This window comes from Haplochromis burtoni, unplaced genomic scaffold (assembly GCF_018398535.1).
Source record: "Haplochromis burtoni strain Fernald_Lab_line unplaced genomic scaffold, NCSU_Asbu1 Contig_149, whole genome shotgun sequence".
Taxonomy (NCBI): Eukaryota; Metazoa; Chordata; class Actinopteri; order Cichliformes; family Cichlidae; genus Haplochromis; species Haplochromis burtoni.
Genome location: NW_024582510.1, coordinates 998,073 through 1,011,116, shown reverse-complemented (window position 1 = coordinate 1,011,116; position 13,044 = coordinate 998,073). Strand labels below are relative to the sequence as shown.

Sequence of the window (13,044 nt, the reverse complement as noted above, 5' to 3'; positions counted from 1 at the left end):
AGAATGGGCTCCAGCTGGGCATGGTGTATGTTTCACAAACGAGTGTTTTGAGCGCTCTTACAGGAGCCATTCATCTGAGGATATGACTGTTCACGGGGGACAATGAGAGCCGATAGGGTCCCTGTGATTGTGATAAATGAGCTGACACAAATTAGAGCATGAGATGCAGGCTAATTACAGGAGATTTCAGCCCCTTTAAAGTAATAGCACACAGGCCCACAGAAGGCAGCCCACTGCAACAGACAGACCTCCACGAGCCCTGCTGTCATAGCGAGGGGGCTTTTTTCTGTGTGGTGTGTGTGTTTGCGTGTGTCTGGTGTGTGAGGTCATGAGATGCACATTTTGAGCGCATGCGAGCATAGGTGTGAGAAAAGAGAGGAAGGCTTTCCTGCTTGTTTGTCAGCTTGTCAGATATCATACTGGGTGTTTTTTCTCACCTCCGTTACATTGGAGCTCACATTAAAGAAGTGACATCGCAACTTTCACCCACTTCGTCTTTCCTTCGTTTGGGGTAAGCACAAAAGTTAACCTTAAAATAATGTAAATTGACCTTTTTTCTGGCCTGTGAGGACAATAAATTACATTTTGGTGAGTTTTCAACTATATTTTTATGGTATCTGAGTATTCTGAGTTGCGATAGTTTTATAGGGAGACAGTTTCATGTATACAGAGACTTTTTCAGACTTTAGCAATGTTTTACTTTTCATATAAAGCTTTTGTGACTTACAGAAACATATATGGTAAGAGCTGCTGGATCATACTGCTGTATGCACTGATCCGTTTATTTAATTCTTCCATTAAGGTGCTTTATTGTGTTTACAGTCAAAAATAATCAGTCATTGTTTTCAAACTGTACGAAACTCTTTTTGAGATCATTCAGTCATGACTGAATCTGAAAACTGTCTCCTGTCTGTCACTGCATAGCTGAATCATTCCTACATACGTTTGCACTTGAGAACAGCCGTGGCAAAAGCTATTCTTTTTTCTGTTTATCTATTTAACAGAAAGATGAAAGTGTTAAGAAGCAGTTTTATTAGGTGTTGCCATTCTGAATTTACAGTAACATCAAAGCACAGGGGAAAATGTTGCATAGTCGCAGTTTCCTGACACCCTTCTGCTGTCACCATTTCTAAGAATAACAACCAGCACATTTTCTTCTTGCTGAACTTACAAACGTGTATCAGCGGGATCATGCCACATGTTAACTATAATGGAGAAAATGTTTTTAAGCTGGATGTATCTCCAATTTTTTAAATTTACTTACATTTACAGAGTGCAGGCAGGGTGGGGCAGGTGGAGACGAGTGTCAATGGTGATTTGTGTCAGAAAGATGGCCGCAAAAGTGATAGAGAAGATGTCTATGATGTCTAGAAGTGGCAGAGTTGAAGATGTTGAAATTCTTATTGAGAGTGACCAGGATGGACAGGATTAGAAATGAGTACACAGTACACGGTTACAGCTCAGGCAGATGATCCACCGTGCTGATAACTGCTTGACAAGTTCAGGGTTGTGGAATAGCTAGTCTATCCCAGCTGTCACAGAGCAATAGGCTCTAGCTTTCCCATGACAAATTAAGAGTGAGTCATAGGTTTGACACAGAAACGTAGACAGCCATTCACACCTACACCCCATTTAGAATCACTAGTAACCAAAGCACCCACAGCAGGGCCCCAAACAATCTGCAGATTCAAAACCAGAACCTTCCTCTTGTGGGATAACACAAGCCACCCTTTTCTTCTTTCGTTCTTCAAACTTTAAGGGTTAGCTAAGCGGATATAGTGGTTTATTATACAAAAACTCTTTTCTTTCTTATTTATATTTGGATACATTTGGATGCGCTTTCGTAAATTGTGTATCAAGCTACCAGAATGTGTGGCCCCCTCATATCTGATAAGGATCCTGCATTATTGGTATTCACATCAAGCTATGCAACTTTGATGCGACTGGAGTCAATGTTCCCTCTAATTTTCCATGTGTATTAGCCAACACACAAACTCCCTGAGCGGCCCCTTGGACCACTGTGAGCAACAGGAGATGTGTGCACTGTGGTCATCAAATCCATCCAAATTACATGGTTGATTAAAATAATCAAATTACAGCATTTACATTTATGTTAGACTACTTTTAATTAACTGCTTTAGCCTACTTACAATGAAAATGAAAAAAAATCTTGTTCATGACCTTTGTAGTATATTAACACTATTGGAAGTAAAAATAACTTGAACTCCAATTTTGAAAACACAACTTTTCTTCTTTTTTTTTTTAAATAAAGCTCTGACTTGTATTATGAGTCTGTGGTCTGGGAGAGAGTCTGTAACTCTCTGTCTGCAAAATACAGTATATAATGACCAGTGTTGGGCAATTAATTATATAGTTACTTCTTCAAAAAAGTAACTGAGTTATGCAAACAAAGTTTTTTGCAGCCGTTTACCTAAAAATGCAGCCAAGGCATTTTTAAATAAACATTTAAAACTATTTACAGAACAATCAGCTGTCATTTCTGTCCACTATGAGATAAAGGAGAACAACAGCCTCATACCTGCAGGCAGTGTTGGTCAAGTTACTCGAAAAAAGTAATAAGTAACTAATTACTGATTACTTCCCCCCAAAAGTAATCCCATTACTTTACTGGTTACTTATTTTCAAAAGTAATTAATTACTTAGTTACTTAGTTACTTTTTAAAAACACGATTTACAACTGAATAGGTGATAAAGCAATAGATCTTTCAGCCCAATTCTACTTTTTCTGCATAATCCATCATACAAAATGTAATCAAATGGAAACGTCTCTTTTTAAAACTTGTTTTATTAGTTTTAATCTTTTAACTTTATGCATCAAGCAAAAATGTAATTATATGCAACATTCTCTGACTGGAAGAAATTTGTTTAACATTTAAACCTATTTTCTGCACATTCCAGCACATAAAATAAAATATATTTTTGTGTGTTTACACTCACTCTTTCAAATAGATGCAAGTGAAACACAGCAGAAAATAAATAAAGTCAAAGACTCAGCGGTCCTGTTGCTCTATTTTCACCTGTAAAGTAGGGTAGGCGGAGGTTTACCCTGGTGCAGGTGTGCTGCAGCGGTCAGTGGAAGAATCTGCGAGTTTCTCTGTGAATTTCCCATTACGTTGTAGCGCACTGGGTGCTTGCTTGGAAGTTTAGGGGTTTTTTTTCCGCTCTCCCCACTCCATATATTATCCATTGTTGATCTGCACACAGCTGTTGTCACAAACTTCGCACTTGCTTAGGTCACTGTCATGAGACATTCTCGCAAAAAACTCCCGGTTTTAGTAACGCAGTAACGCAGCGTTCCTACGGGAATGTAACGGTAATCTGATTACCATTTTTGCAATAGTAATCCCTTACTTTACTCGTTACTTGACAAAAGTAATCGGAGATGGGCAGTAATGCGTTACTTGTAATGAATTTGATTTAGTTCTTTTGTCTCCTGCTCAAGCTGTGGTTTGCAGTATGATGTTGAATTTAACACTAAAAAGAGTGTAATAATGAGCGCCTCATGTAAAGAGGACTGATAGCAAACTATTTACTGATTCTGTTTGGGAGGTAAAGTTTTAAATGTAGTGACTTTAAGTTAGTTATTTAACTCATGTCATCAGAAATGATGGCCAATGTTGTAAACTTTATGCACAAACAAATATGCTAGTCTGTAATTTCTACAGGTGCACAGATGATGTTAAAATAACTCTTTTTTTTTAGAGACTGTTGTACTGTACTTTATGCAGCACATTTGTGGTGCACTTACAGTATACCATAACAAAGCGTCAGGTAGCATATAATTACTTAGGCTTCCATGATGGGACAAGTGCAAGACAAATGTTGGTGACTGGTAATGTTTCATATGTAAATGTATGTGTTCATTAATTGATTCAGAAAAGCTGGTCACAGTGATTTTAGCTGTACCATCTTTAAGTGATACGAGAAACTTAAATATAGATGTTATACATTATATATGATATCATAGATATTTCTCGTTCGTCTAGACAATTGTCTGTTCACACTGTAACTTATAACGATTGCATTTTTGTGGTGTCTTTTATTAACTTTTATTAAAAAAAAATAAAGATCACTTTATATCAGTTGTAAATGTGCAGAATAAATGGAGAAAAAAAATAATGCCTTTTTAATGATATTTTGTTTTACGCCTGGCATTAAGTTATGCTACAATTAACATTTCTATACCCTGAAAAACCGACAGAAAGTTGAGAGAATAATTTTTTTCTTCATATTCTACTGTTTATTATTAGTTTTATATAATATTTTTAGATTTTTAGAATTCTTGTTTTAATTCAATTTTTTAATTTATTTTTTGGCAATTTAATTTTTAAAATATTTTCTTTTTTCCTTTATTTTATTTTGATACGACGATGACGTCGCAGATTTCTAGCAGACCGTAAGCGGGCGTGGTTAGAGGGTTTTAGTTGGGCCAATCAGGAGCGCCTAATGTTAATGAGCTGCAGGAGTCGGTGTGGTGAGCGGTTCTCCGGAGTAGAGGAGTAGAAAGCTGCGGACTGGAGTCAGCTAGATCATTGCGTGTTTCTCTGCATATGAATCTCTGGATGGCTGGTTAACCGCACAGGAAGAAGAAGAAGAAAAACTCTTAATAGTGCCTCCGGTTATTCCGACGTGCCGCTGTGTGTCGCGGTAAAGCGGATATTTCTCACTTTAACTGGAGTCAGAAAGAAAAGCGGCAAGATGAAATACAAAGTAAGTGAAGCGCCGCGGGCTGGATTTGATGCCACATCTCAGTTTTTTGTGTTATTAAGGCTGGATATTTGTTGTGTTGTTTAACCTGGATAATGACAACAAATCTTGATGCTGTCGGAGACTTCTTTTTGAGTCGACGTGAATGTGAAATGTTAACGCTTCTGTATTCGTGGCGGTAATCACAACTTATTTCAGTGAATACATCCGGGTTGCTTTTTTCTTATGAACTGGTTAAAAAAAGAAGGGGAAACTGCACTAATGACTTGCTGAAACGTGCCTTTTTTGTTTCTGCTTGGTGTGTGTGTGTGTGTGTGTGTGTGTGTGCTGCACAAGTCAGTATGCGTCACTTTAAATCTGCAGGTTACGTTTTCCATCACAGGGGCGTAAAGAGAATTAAAATGAAAACAACTTTGAGGCCCCCTCCTTGGACTCACCACTACATTAGATTAGACAAAGACAGAAAATTGTATTTTTTTTAAGTCTAAAACCTGAAGATATCAGGTTATGACAAAGAAATTTGTGACAAATACACATTATAGGAGGTGTAATTAGCAAATACTTAGAGATATTGTTTAAAAATGTTTTAAAAAAGGAGTATTGGGTTATGAAAGCGGTTGCAAAAAAATAAATAAATTAAAAAATATATATGTCTTTAGAGAAGATTCATGTGGATGTGGAGTGACATTACATTGTTGTTTGGCTTGGCTCCTTGGAGATCAAAATGCTCAGCTAACCGCAGGTCATTTCCACAACAGCTGAAAGCCCCCCGCAGAGATATTTAGTTTAGTGCTATAAATCTGTGATTCTTATCCTGTTTTTGATGCTGTGGATATTTTATGGTAGTGGGTTTTCTTTTGTGAGTAAAGCTCGCTGTAATGTGGTTTAGGATGCTGTAAAATCAGACCAGCTCTCAAACAGACAGAAAAGACTGTTGTTAATGCTGTCAAATGCAGTTACTGGGATTAAAAGGGAAAGTCACCTCTGCATCATCGGCTACAACCACAGGTCTTTACATCAGGGTGTAGACAATTGGAGGCTTCGACAGTGATGGATGGAACAGCTGGATGTCACTTCATCAGGAGGAAGCTTTGAATTTACTCTGGATGTGATTGCATTTTGGCACTTTTCCTTTGCTTCATGTTCTTGGGTCTGAGGTCTTCCTTCCCCGTTAAAGGGGCAATAGTCTTTTGTGAGGATTTTGGGGGTTTTGAGGGCACTTGATTCAGTTTTCACTGGCTGTTTTCTGATGTGTGAAGTAGCTGTTTGCCTCAGTGTTGGCTGGGATTCTCTCTGCTATGAGGTTTGGCTTTTTTTCTTCAGTCTTCTGGTCACTCTTCAGCAGATTTGTGACTGGAGGGCGTGCTCGCTGCATATGTGCGTCATGCTCACTGACTCATTGTCCTGTCAAGTACACAGTTCACAGAGCCAAGGGTGATAGTTTGGGTGTGAGGCCAGAGGAGGATTTGAAAGTGGGGAAATAACTTCGAGCATGTCTCCACGGTCACTGTATTCACCCTGAACAATGAGACTGATCAGTGCATGCTCATAAATATGATAAACACCACCGTTTCAGGCCGCTATCAGCCTGTAGGGAGGATATCTGTGCAGTATACACACTCCGCTCTCTGACGTCTGACTCCTTTGTTTGTCACATTCAGAAGATAGCCAGAGCACAGAGATCATGTAGACAGCGCTCTTTGTTTACAATAAACATATCCACGTTATGCAAGGCTGTGGCAGAGGAAAGGAGGGTGGGAAATCAGCCCAAGGCTCCGGTTAGGTGACACATTTCACGTCACTACTGCGATTATCTAGTTTCAGCCGGTCACAGCTCTACTGCATCACATCCCGACAGCCACTCGATATTTACAGCTATATTAAGAGCGTCCCTGTCCTCGCAGAGTGGTAGTGTTTCAACACATGCTTAACAAGCGAGGCCGACCCGTCCCCCTCATGTGGTTCACGTGACCTGAGGTGAGGCGTCGCGGTCTGATCAGACGCCTCTAGAGATGGTTTCCAACAGGTGTTCAGGTGTGAAACGGAGTGCCTTTTTCCATAGGTCACCAAATGTGTGTAATCCCCATGATGATCCTCACAGAGGCAGAGCTCTTCCAGGGAAATGGAGGACAAAGAAAGATGAGACATAAATTAGTATGAAGGGGACCCATTTTGCTTTTTCCTTATTTTCTGTCTTGTCACTGTTACAGAGGCGGATGGTTATATTTTTAGTTTCACTTAATGAGGTCTGTGTTTAGTGAGTAATCCCCGTGAGCCAAAAGCTCGGGCTCTAAACGCTCAGATTCAGACAGTTTTTTTCTACCTTTGGGTCTGAGTGATGTCATAGAGCGGAGATATTCCTCTTACGGCCATCACAGTCACACAGCTGTGGTTCTTAGTACATAAAGCCCCACCCACCTACAGTTTGAGCCTTCTGTTTGTGAGGGGCAGCCAGTCAGAACAAAGTTGGCCTCAAGGGGGAGGAGCTAAAACAGCTCGTTTCAGACTGAGCAAAGCTGTTCTGTAGAGTTCAAGAACAAAACATGGAGATAGAGAGGATTATGAGAGATTCAATTTGCTTATTGGCTTGGAGATACTTCACATACCATAGTATAACGACTGGAAACAGGAGGAAACTGCCAGCCAGGCTCTGTCCAGTGCTAACAAATGCCAACAGTAACGCTAAAGCTCCATAATTAACCTGCTGCTTTTGTGATAACAGGTAAAAACGATCAACTCCTTTAATGCTTTTGAGTTAAAGCTCTCTATATGATGCCTTAAATGAAGGATGTCCCTGCTGGAAGTTGGACTTGGACATGGAGAATGTACTTGCCCAGAACTGTCCTTTTAAAGGGTCGTGACACAGTTTTAAACACCCAGGTCTCATTCCTTTGTAGCTGATGTAACCGTTGTAGAAATAGCTCCACAACCAGAGTGAAGAGTGATTAGATGAAGCCAAACTCTGGCCCAAAATGTGCTTTTCAAAGTGTTTGTATTTTTTTTAATGGGTTCAGGTTCTAGGCAGTCAGCCAGCACTGAAGGGAACTGGAGGAGAGAGCATAGCAGACATTGTTCTAAGAGTGAGGAGGAGGATCTGTGGTGCTGAAAGGGCCTGCAGAAAATGAAAAGGAGAGGAAGTTGCGGGAAAAACGAGAGGGCAAACAGAGTTGGCTGGATAGTGGGGGTCGAGCCGTTGGGGTGGGGTTGATGGGAGTCGGGGAGGTCGAGGAGCGCCCCGTGAGAATGAGTGCATTCCAGGCGATCGTGCATGGGAAGGTTGTTCAGAGGATGCACATGATTGTTTCAAGGTGGCCCTTCACATTGATAATGAGCCTTACAGCAGGGGTTCTTTTCTTTTCCCAGCTTGTTTGCTTACGCAGGGGGTGGCATTGTGTAGTCCTTCCAGAAAGAGACATTTGTATTCTTCTGAAAGAAATTCCTTGAGAGGAACCCAGTGCCCTTTTCAAGAGAACTCTGCAAGTTATATGCACTTAAGCATTATTTCACATTGCTTTTTCCCATCTTAACTTCAAAGCATTTATTATTCTGTGCCTGCTCAGATGTCTGAACAGTGACATGTAGCTTTTGTAGCCCATGTGTGTCAGCGATTTCCTGTCCCTTTGCCCAACTTTGCTCCTGTGTAAGATTTTCAGATGCAAAGAGCTACTCCCCCAATGTCAATGAATAGCGATCCCCCCACCCCCACCTCCCCTCTCTGCGCCCTCGCACCGTGAGCCAGCCATTAACATTTGAAAACAGCCAGCGGGGAGACAGACTACAATGTGGACTCGTTTTAGAAACAGACTCACCAACAATGCAAAGAACCATTTCCACGGTTGAGCTCCTCCTTCCTTCCCTCAAGGAATGCCAGCTATTTCACAGGGTCATCCTTCAGGATCTAGTGGGCTCCCGTCAACTCGGTTCGACTGCACGGAGAGTCTGTTTAATAGCTGAGCTGACCTGTGTGCGCTCTGGATATGTGTAGGGTAGAAGCAAAGGTCCTCTAGCAGGCTGACAGCATCGTAGTTTTAAAGCATGTGAGATTGCATTAGTCTTCTTTGTCATGTGGCGAAGCTGAGCAGTGTGTAGACAGTCGTTTGGGGGAAAAGCAATTATAAGAAGCTGCTGTATACAGGTAAAAAAAAGAATACTAAACATTGCTAAAGGTTTTAAATAAATAGGTCAAAGTGTATATAAATTACATGAATTCAGAGTACTCTAAACAGCCCATTTGAGGCTTTTATTCGTTGCCCCCCCCCCCACCGCTCTCTATGATGGAGGATGACATGTCCAGTACAGCCATCTAAGGTAAATTTAACTGTTTGTGAGTGCAGAAGCCAATCAGAACTTTGTTATAACTTAGTTCACCCAATGTCTGTTCTAGACAGTGGGTGAACTAAGGGGCTACCCCATGGTGGAGTCTAAGATCATTATTATTTTTTTATGCATGAATCATGTTGTTGAAATAAACCTAGTAAGTCCTCTTAAACCACTTCCTTCATCCTTTTAAACAGTTACTCATTCATTTCCACACACATCATTTTCAACGCTTTCCCTTGAGCAACGGCCACAGAGACGTGGACGCAGACGAAGAAAAGCAGAATCAAAGATTCGTACACAAGATTCGTCTATGAAAGTTGGTATAAAATGCAAAGACGGCTCATTTTGGGAAAACAATCTGAAGTTTACGATCGATAAGCAAGATAACTTGACATATTCATATGTCATTAAACCTCTTTTTATCAGTCAGGAAAGTTGATATTTATTAATGAAAATATTCCTGATATTGCCTTTTTGGATTTTTTTTTTTCCCATTTGTTGGCCAAAACAACCCATAGCTGTTGGTTATTGAATCTATTTGACATTTCATACACCAAATTATCCATTCAAATATAAAAATAAAATAAAATAAAATAAAAAATATATATATCTCATCTAATCATAATGAGAGTATCCCTTAGTTTAAAAAGCACTTAATCAAATGCAGTAAAGTGTTAAAAGGGGGAATCTTTCTCCTTTTATCTCTGATGCCCTTCATGTTTCAAAGGGGAAAGATGGCAGCCTCTGTTGTTTGGGCTGTGAGATCTTTGTGTGGCGTGAAATCGAAGGGACATTGGAGTGAATCTCCATCTAATTGACTATTCCTATATGTAAAACCAATCAATGTGGCCCTGCAGAGATACCCCGAAACATATTTCACATGTCGGCTAATGCCCCCTGGAGGGATTAGTGCTCTTGTCTCTGGGGGTTACTATGATGCACTCATGTACCCTCGCTTGGCATCAGCACCAAGCTTGGAAGTAATCCACAAGTCTCCTTTGCCAAAACTGAGCGTCTGTTGGCTGGAGGCCCCATGAATACCATTCGTATTCACAGGACTGTTGTACATTTGTGTTGCCGGTGCTCCTCGACCCGTTTAGGTGCAGTAAATTATATTTTCAGGTCAAAAGTCGGTGTCAAGCTCGCAGTTATTCACCGCTTTGCTCAGGCGCTGAGCCAGACTCACGGATCAGTTTCCTCTCATAGCCCTGGATTGTCCTGGCAGAATGCAAAAGCTGCACAAGCCGTTACACTTTTGAGAGAATATCTCCAGTTTCAGGCCTAATTATAGGTAAGGCTCCAGGACCACAGCGAGGGAGTCCAAGATGTGACAAGATAGCACAAGCTCGGTGGTAGCCTGGATCTATCTGGGTCGTGCAGGAGCCAGGAAGCGCTGCAGGCTAAGGAGTGGGTCAGAAACGCAGGAGATGTCAGGTTACCTTATAGTTTGTGTGACAGTAAAAAACAAAAACAAAAAAAAGACGACTGAGATGAATGGACAGAATAAGGAGGAGCCGCGGGATAACAGTCATTTTACCCAAGACGTTACACAAATCAGATCATTTCCTGTGACCTCACCTAAAGTGGTTGAGTGTTGCAGTTGAGTCCTGCCCACGTTGTATTTCATCACAGTTTTTACTGCTATAAATTACTGTAAGTGCACTCAAAGTAAACAGAGTGGCAGACGTACTGCCGCAGGAATGAAGAGACTACAACAATGTAACAAAGCATTACTGTTTTAATAACCTTAACATTAGAAGCAGAAGCTGGGTGAAAGCCACACCCCCTTAAATCCCAAATCTGCATTCAGTGACCTTTTTATCTGCTTTGGGCAGCAAATAACAACTAATAACAGTAACTAATAACATTCTCATTACTATAATGATGAGTCAAATTTCTGTAAACCTGGTGAAGTGAAACCCAAAATCGACAACTCCTAAGTGTACTGGTTCTCTAACAGTTTTATTTAGCTCTTTAGCTTCATGTAGTTATCAGTTTTTGTGACATTTGGACAGTTTTCAGAGATATTTGTACAAGAAGCAGTCGTCCATTGTGTCTAGTAGTTAATAGTAGAAAGAAATGAAAGATGATTTTGACTTAAATAAAGGATCAAACTAGCTTTGTAAAAGGCTTTGGGCAAACTTGTAAATCGTACTTTTCCAATGTATCTGGGAAGCATCTCAGTAATCCAGGTCATGGCAGTCTTAAGAGTTTAAAAACACAAAAACAAGTATCTGGACTTCTTTAAGTTTACCCCCACTAGGATTTACATATCTGGGACTCTTCACCTTAACTTAAGTACACAGACAGGAAGGCGTCCAGTTATCTTCTTTCTTTTCAAGATCCTAAGATTATTACTTTTCCACAGTTCAGAAGCACTTGAATGATTTATATCGAGCACAATTCTTAGCAAATGCATCTAGAGAGGAGAAAGTAGCTGAATGCAGTGAAAATATAAAAGCTTTACTGTTGATTATGAATGTGATCGTCATCTCCTAAATAAGAGTGAAACTGACATTTTCCAGGGGAAGGCCATGATTGTGACACACTTTTCATCATTCTCTGACTAGACAGTTCAACTGAGATATTTTTTGAGGATCTGAGGTTTGTTGGAGCTTGCGGCGTGGTCAGACGGCATCATGGCGCATCACATCCCATCAAAGCTGCAGCTGCCATGCTGTTGCTGTTTATGTTTTAGGGTGTGGAGATTTCCTCGCAGCTCGTGAATCATAAATGAAGGAGAAGGTGTTGGTGGTGGGGGTGTCATATTTACACTGTGGATACAATAGTCCTTTTTATTCAGCGCTTGGCAGGTTGAATTTACCCTTCTTTCCACATCTTCTGGCAGAATTAAAGTCTTTACACAAGAAAAATGAATGTTTACAATCAGTCACAAAGAACCCCTGAAACAGTTTGTTCCAACCACAAAACTAAAATAAGCTATCGATTGATTACATGCAGCTACAGCGCCCAGTTGCACTGTAACTGTGTCGTAACCGTGTATTGATTTACACTTGCTTGCATAAGATATCAATCATTGCGAAGCTGCAGGGAATGTGCTGGGTCACGTTCCCCTGTGTGCTGGCTTTAAATGACACCGGCCTTTTTCGACAGGATTTTCTCAGAAATAGCCGAGGTGAGATTTCACCGAGCCTGCTGTGTAATTATGTTAATACACGGCCACTGGCAGGGCTTGTAAGGAGGCTGTAATCAGAGGGTCAACCTTCCTGAAAACTGTCCAAATGAAGAAATTACCATGTACTCTGAGCTCTGAACCGCTTCCCATGAGCCCTTCCTACCCAGAACCCAACACACGGCCCATTTATTTGAACTGGCTCTCACCCGCAGCAGGCCGCGCTCTGAGGAACGGCTTGTAAAAGTCATCAGGTCCTCATTACCGTCATTACTATAATTATTTTCTATATTTAACCATGCGAAATGAGGCCAAATGAGCGTGTACAAACCACCCCGGGACACGTGTTACAGTGGTACAGCCCTAATTGTGGCACCAGTGTTCTCACAGTCAGAGCGTACCACTTTTTTTGGAGCAGGTTGTTTGTTTGGGCTGAAAACGTCCTCGTCGCTTTGAAAGCCGAGGCACTCTCATTGCTGTGGGGACGCGGGTTTCTTCTATGTGGTGTGGCTGTGGCAGTAAGGGAATTCAAGTATTTGTGAGCTTGTTTAGCCAAAGCCACCTTCATTATTATTAGACTGATGTGTACCCCGGAGAGGCAGAGCCAAAACCACCCGGAGAGAGCTCTTACTGAAAGCAAAGGTGGGGCCCTTTTCAGCAAGTGGTGAAGTTACGTAAGTTTTTTGTTTTTTTTTTTAATTTCGGGAAAGGTCAGAACAGGCTCGCAGATGGGATGACGTTTTAAACTGCTTGTGTTCAGGCAAGACACTGATGGGAAGAGGGGAAAGAAAAGCCTTGGTGATGTAGAGGTTTGAGTCAGAGGGGATTCAGACAGACTGGACAAACCAGGACAGACTAATAAA

At 41.0% G+C, this 13,044-nt stretch overlaps 1 protein-coding gene across 3 annotated transcripts in view; it reads left to right on the top strand.

Annotated features, from left to right (window-relative positions):
* Positions 1-408: 408 nt before the first annotated feature.
* Positions 409-13,044, top strand: part of nedd9 (neural precursor cell expressed, developmentally down-regulated 9) — a 39,016-nt gene continuing 26,380 nt past the window's right edge. Inside the window, exon 1 of one of the 3 annotated variants that reach the window (XM_005942667.3) lies at positions 409-511. Coding sequence is in view for 1 of the 3 variants with exons in the window: in XM_005942666.3 (XP_005942728.1) it covers positions 4,720-4,731 (12 nt within the window). In the remaining 2 variants the exon portion in view is untranslated. Of the gene's footprint in view, positions 589-3,255; positions 4,732-13,044 lie in introns of those variants that run through there. The other 2 variants (XM_042224774.1, XM_005942666.3) reach the window with 2 other exon arrangements.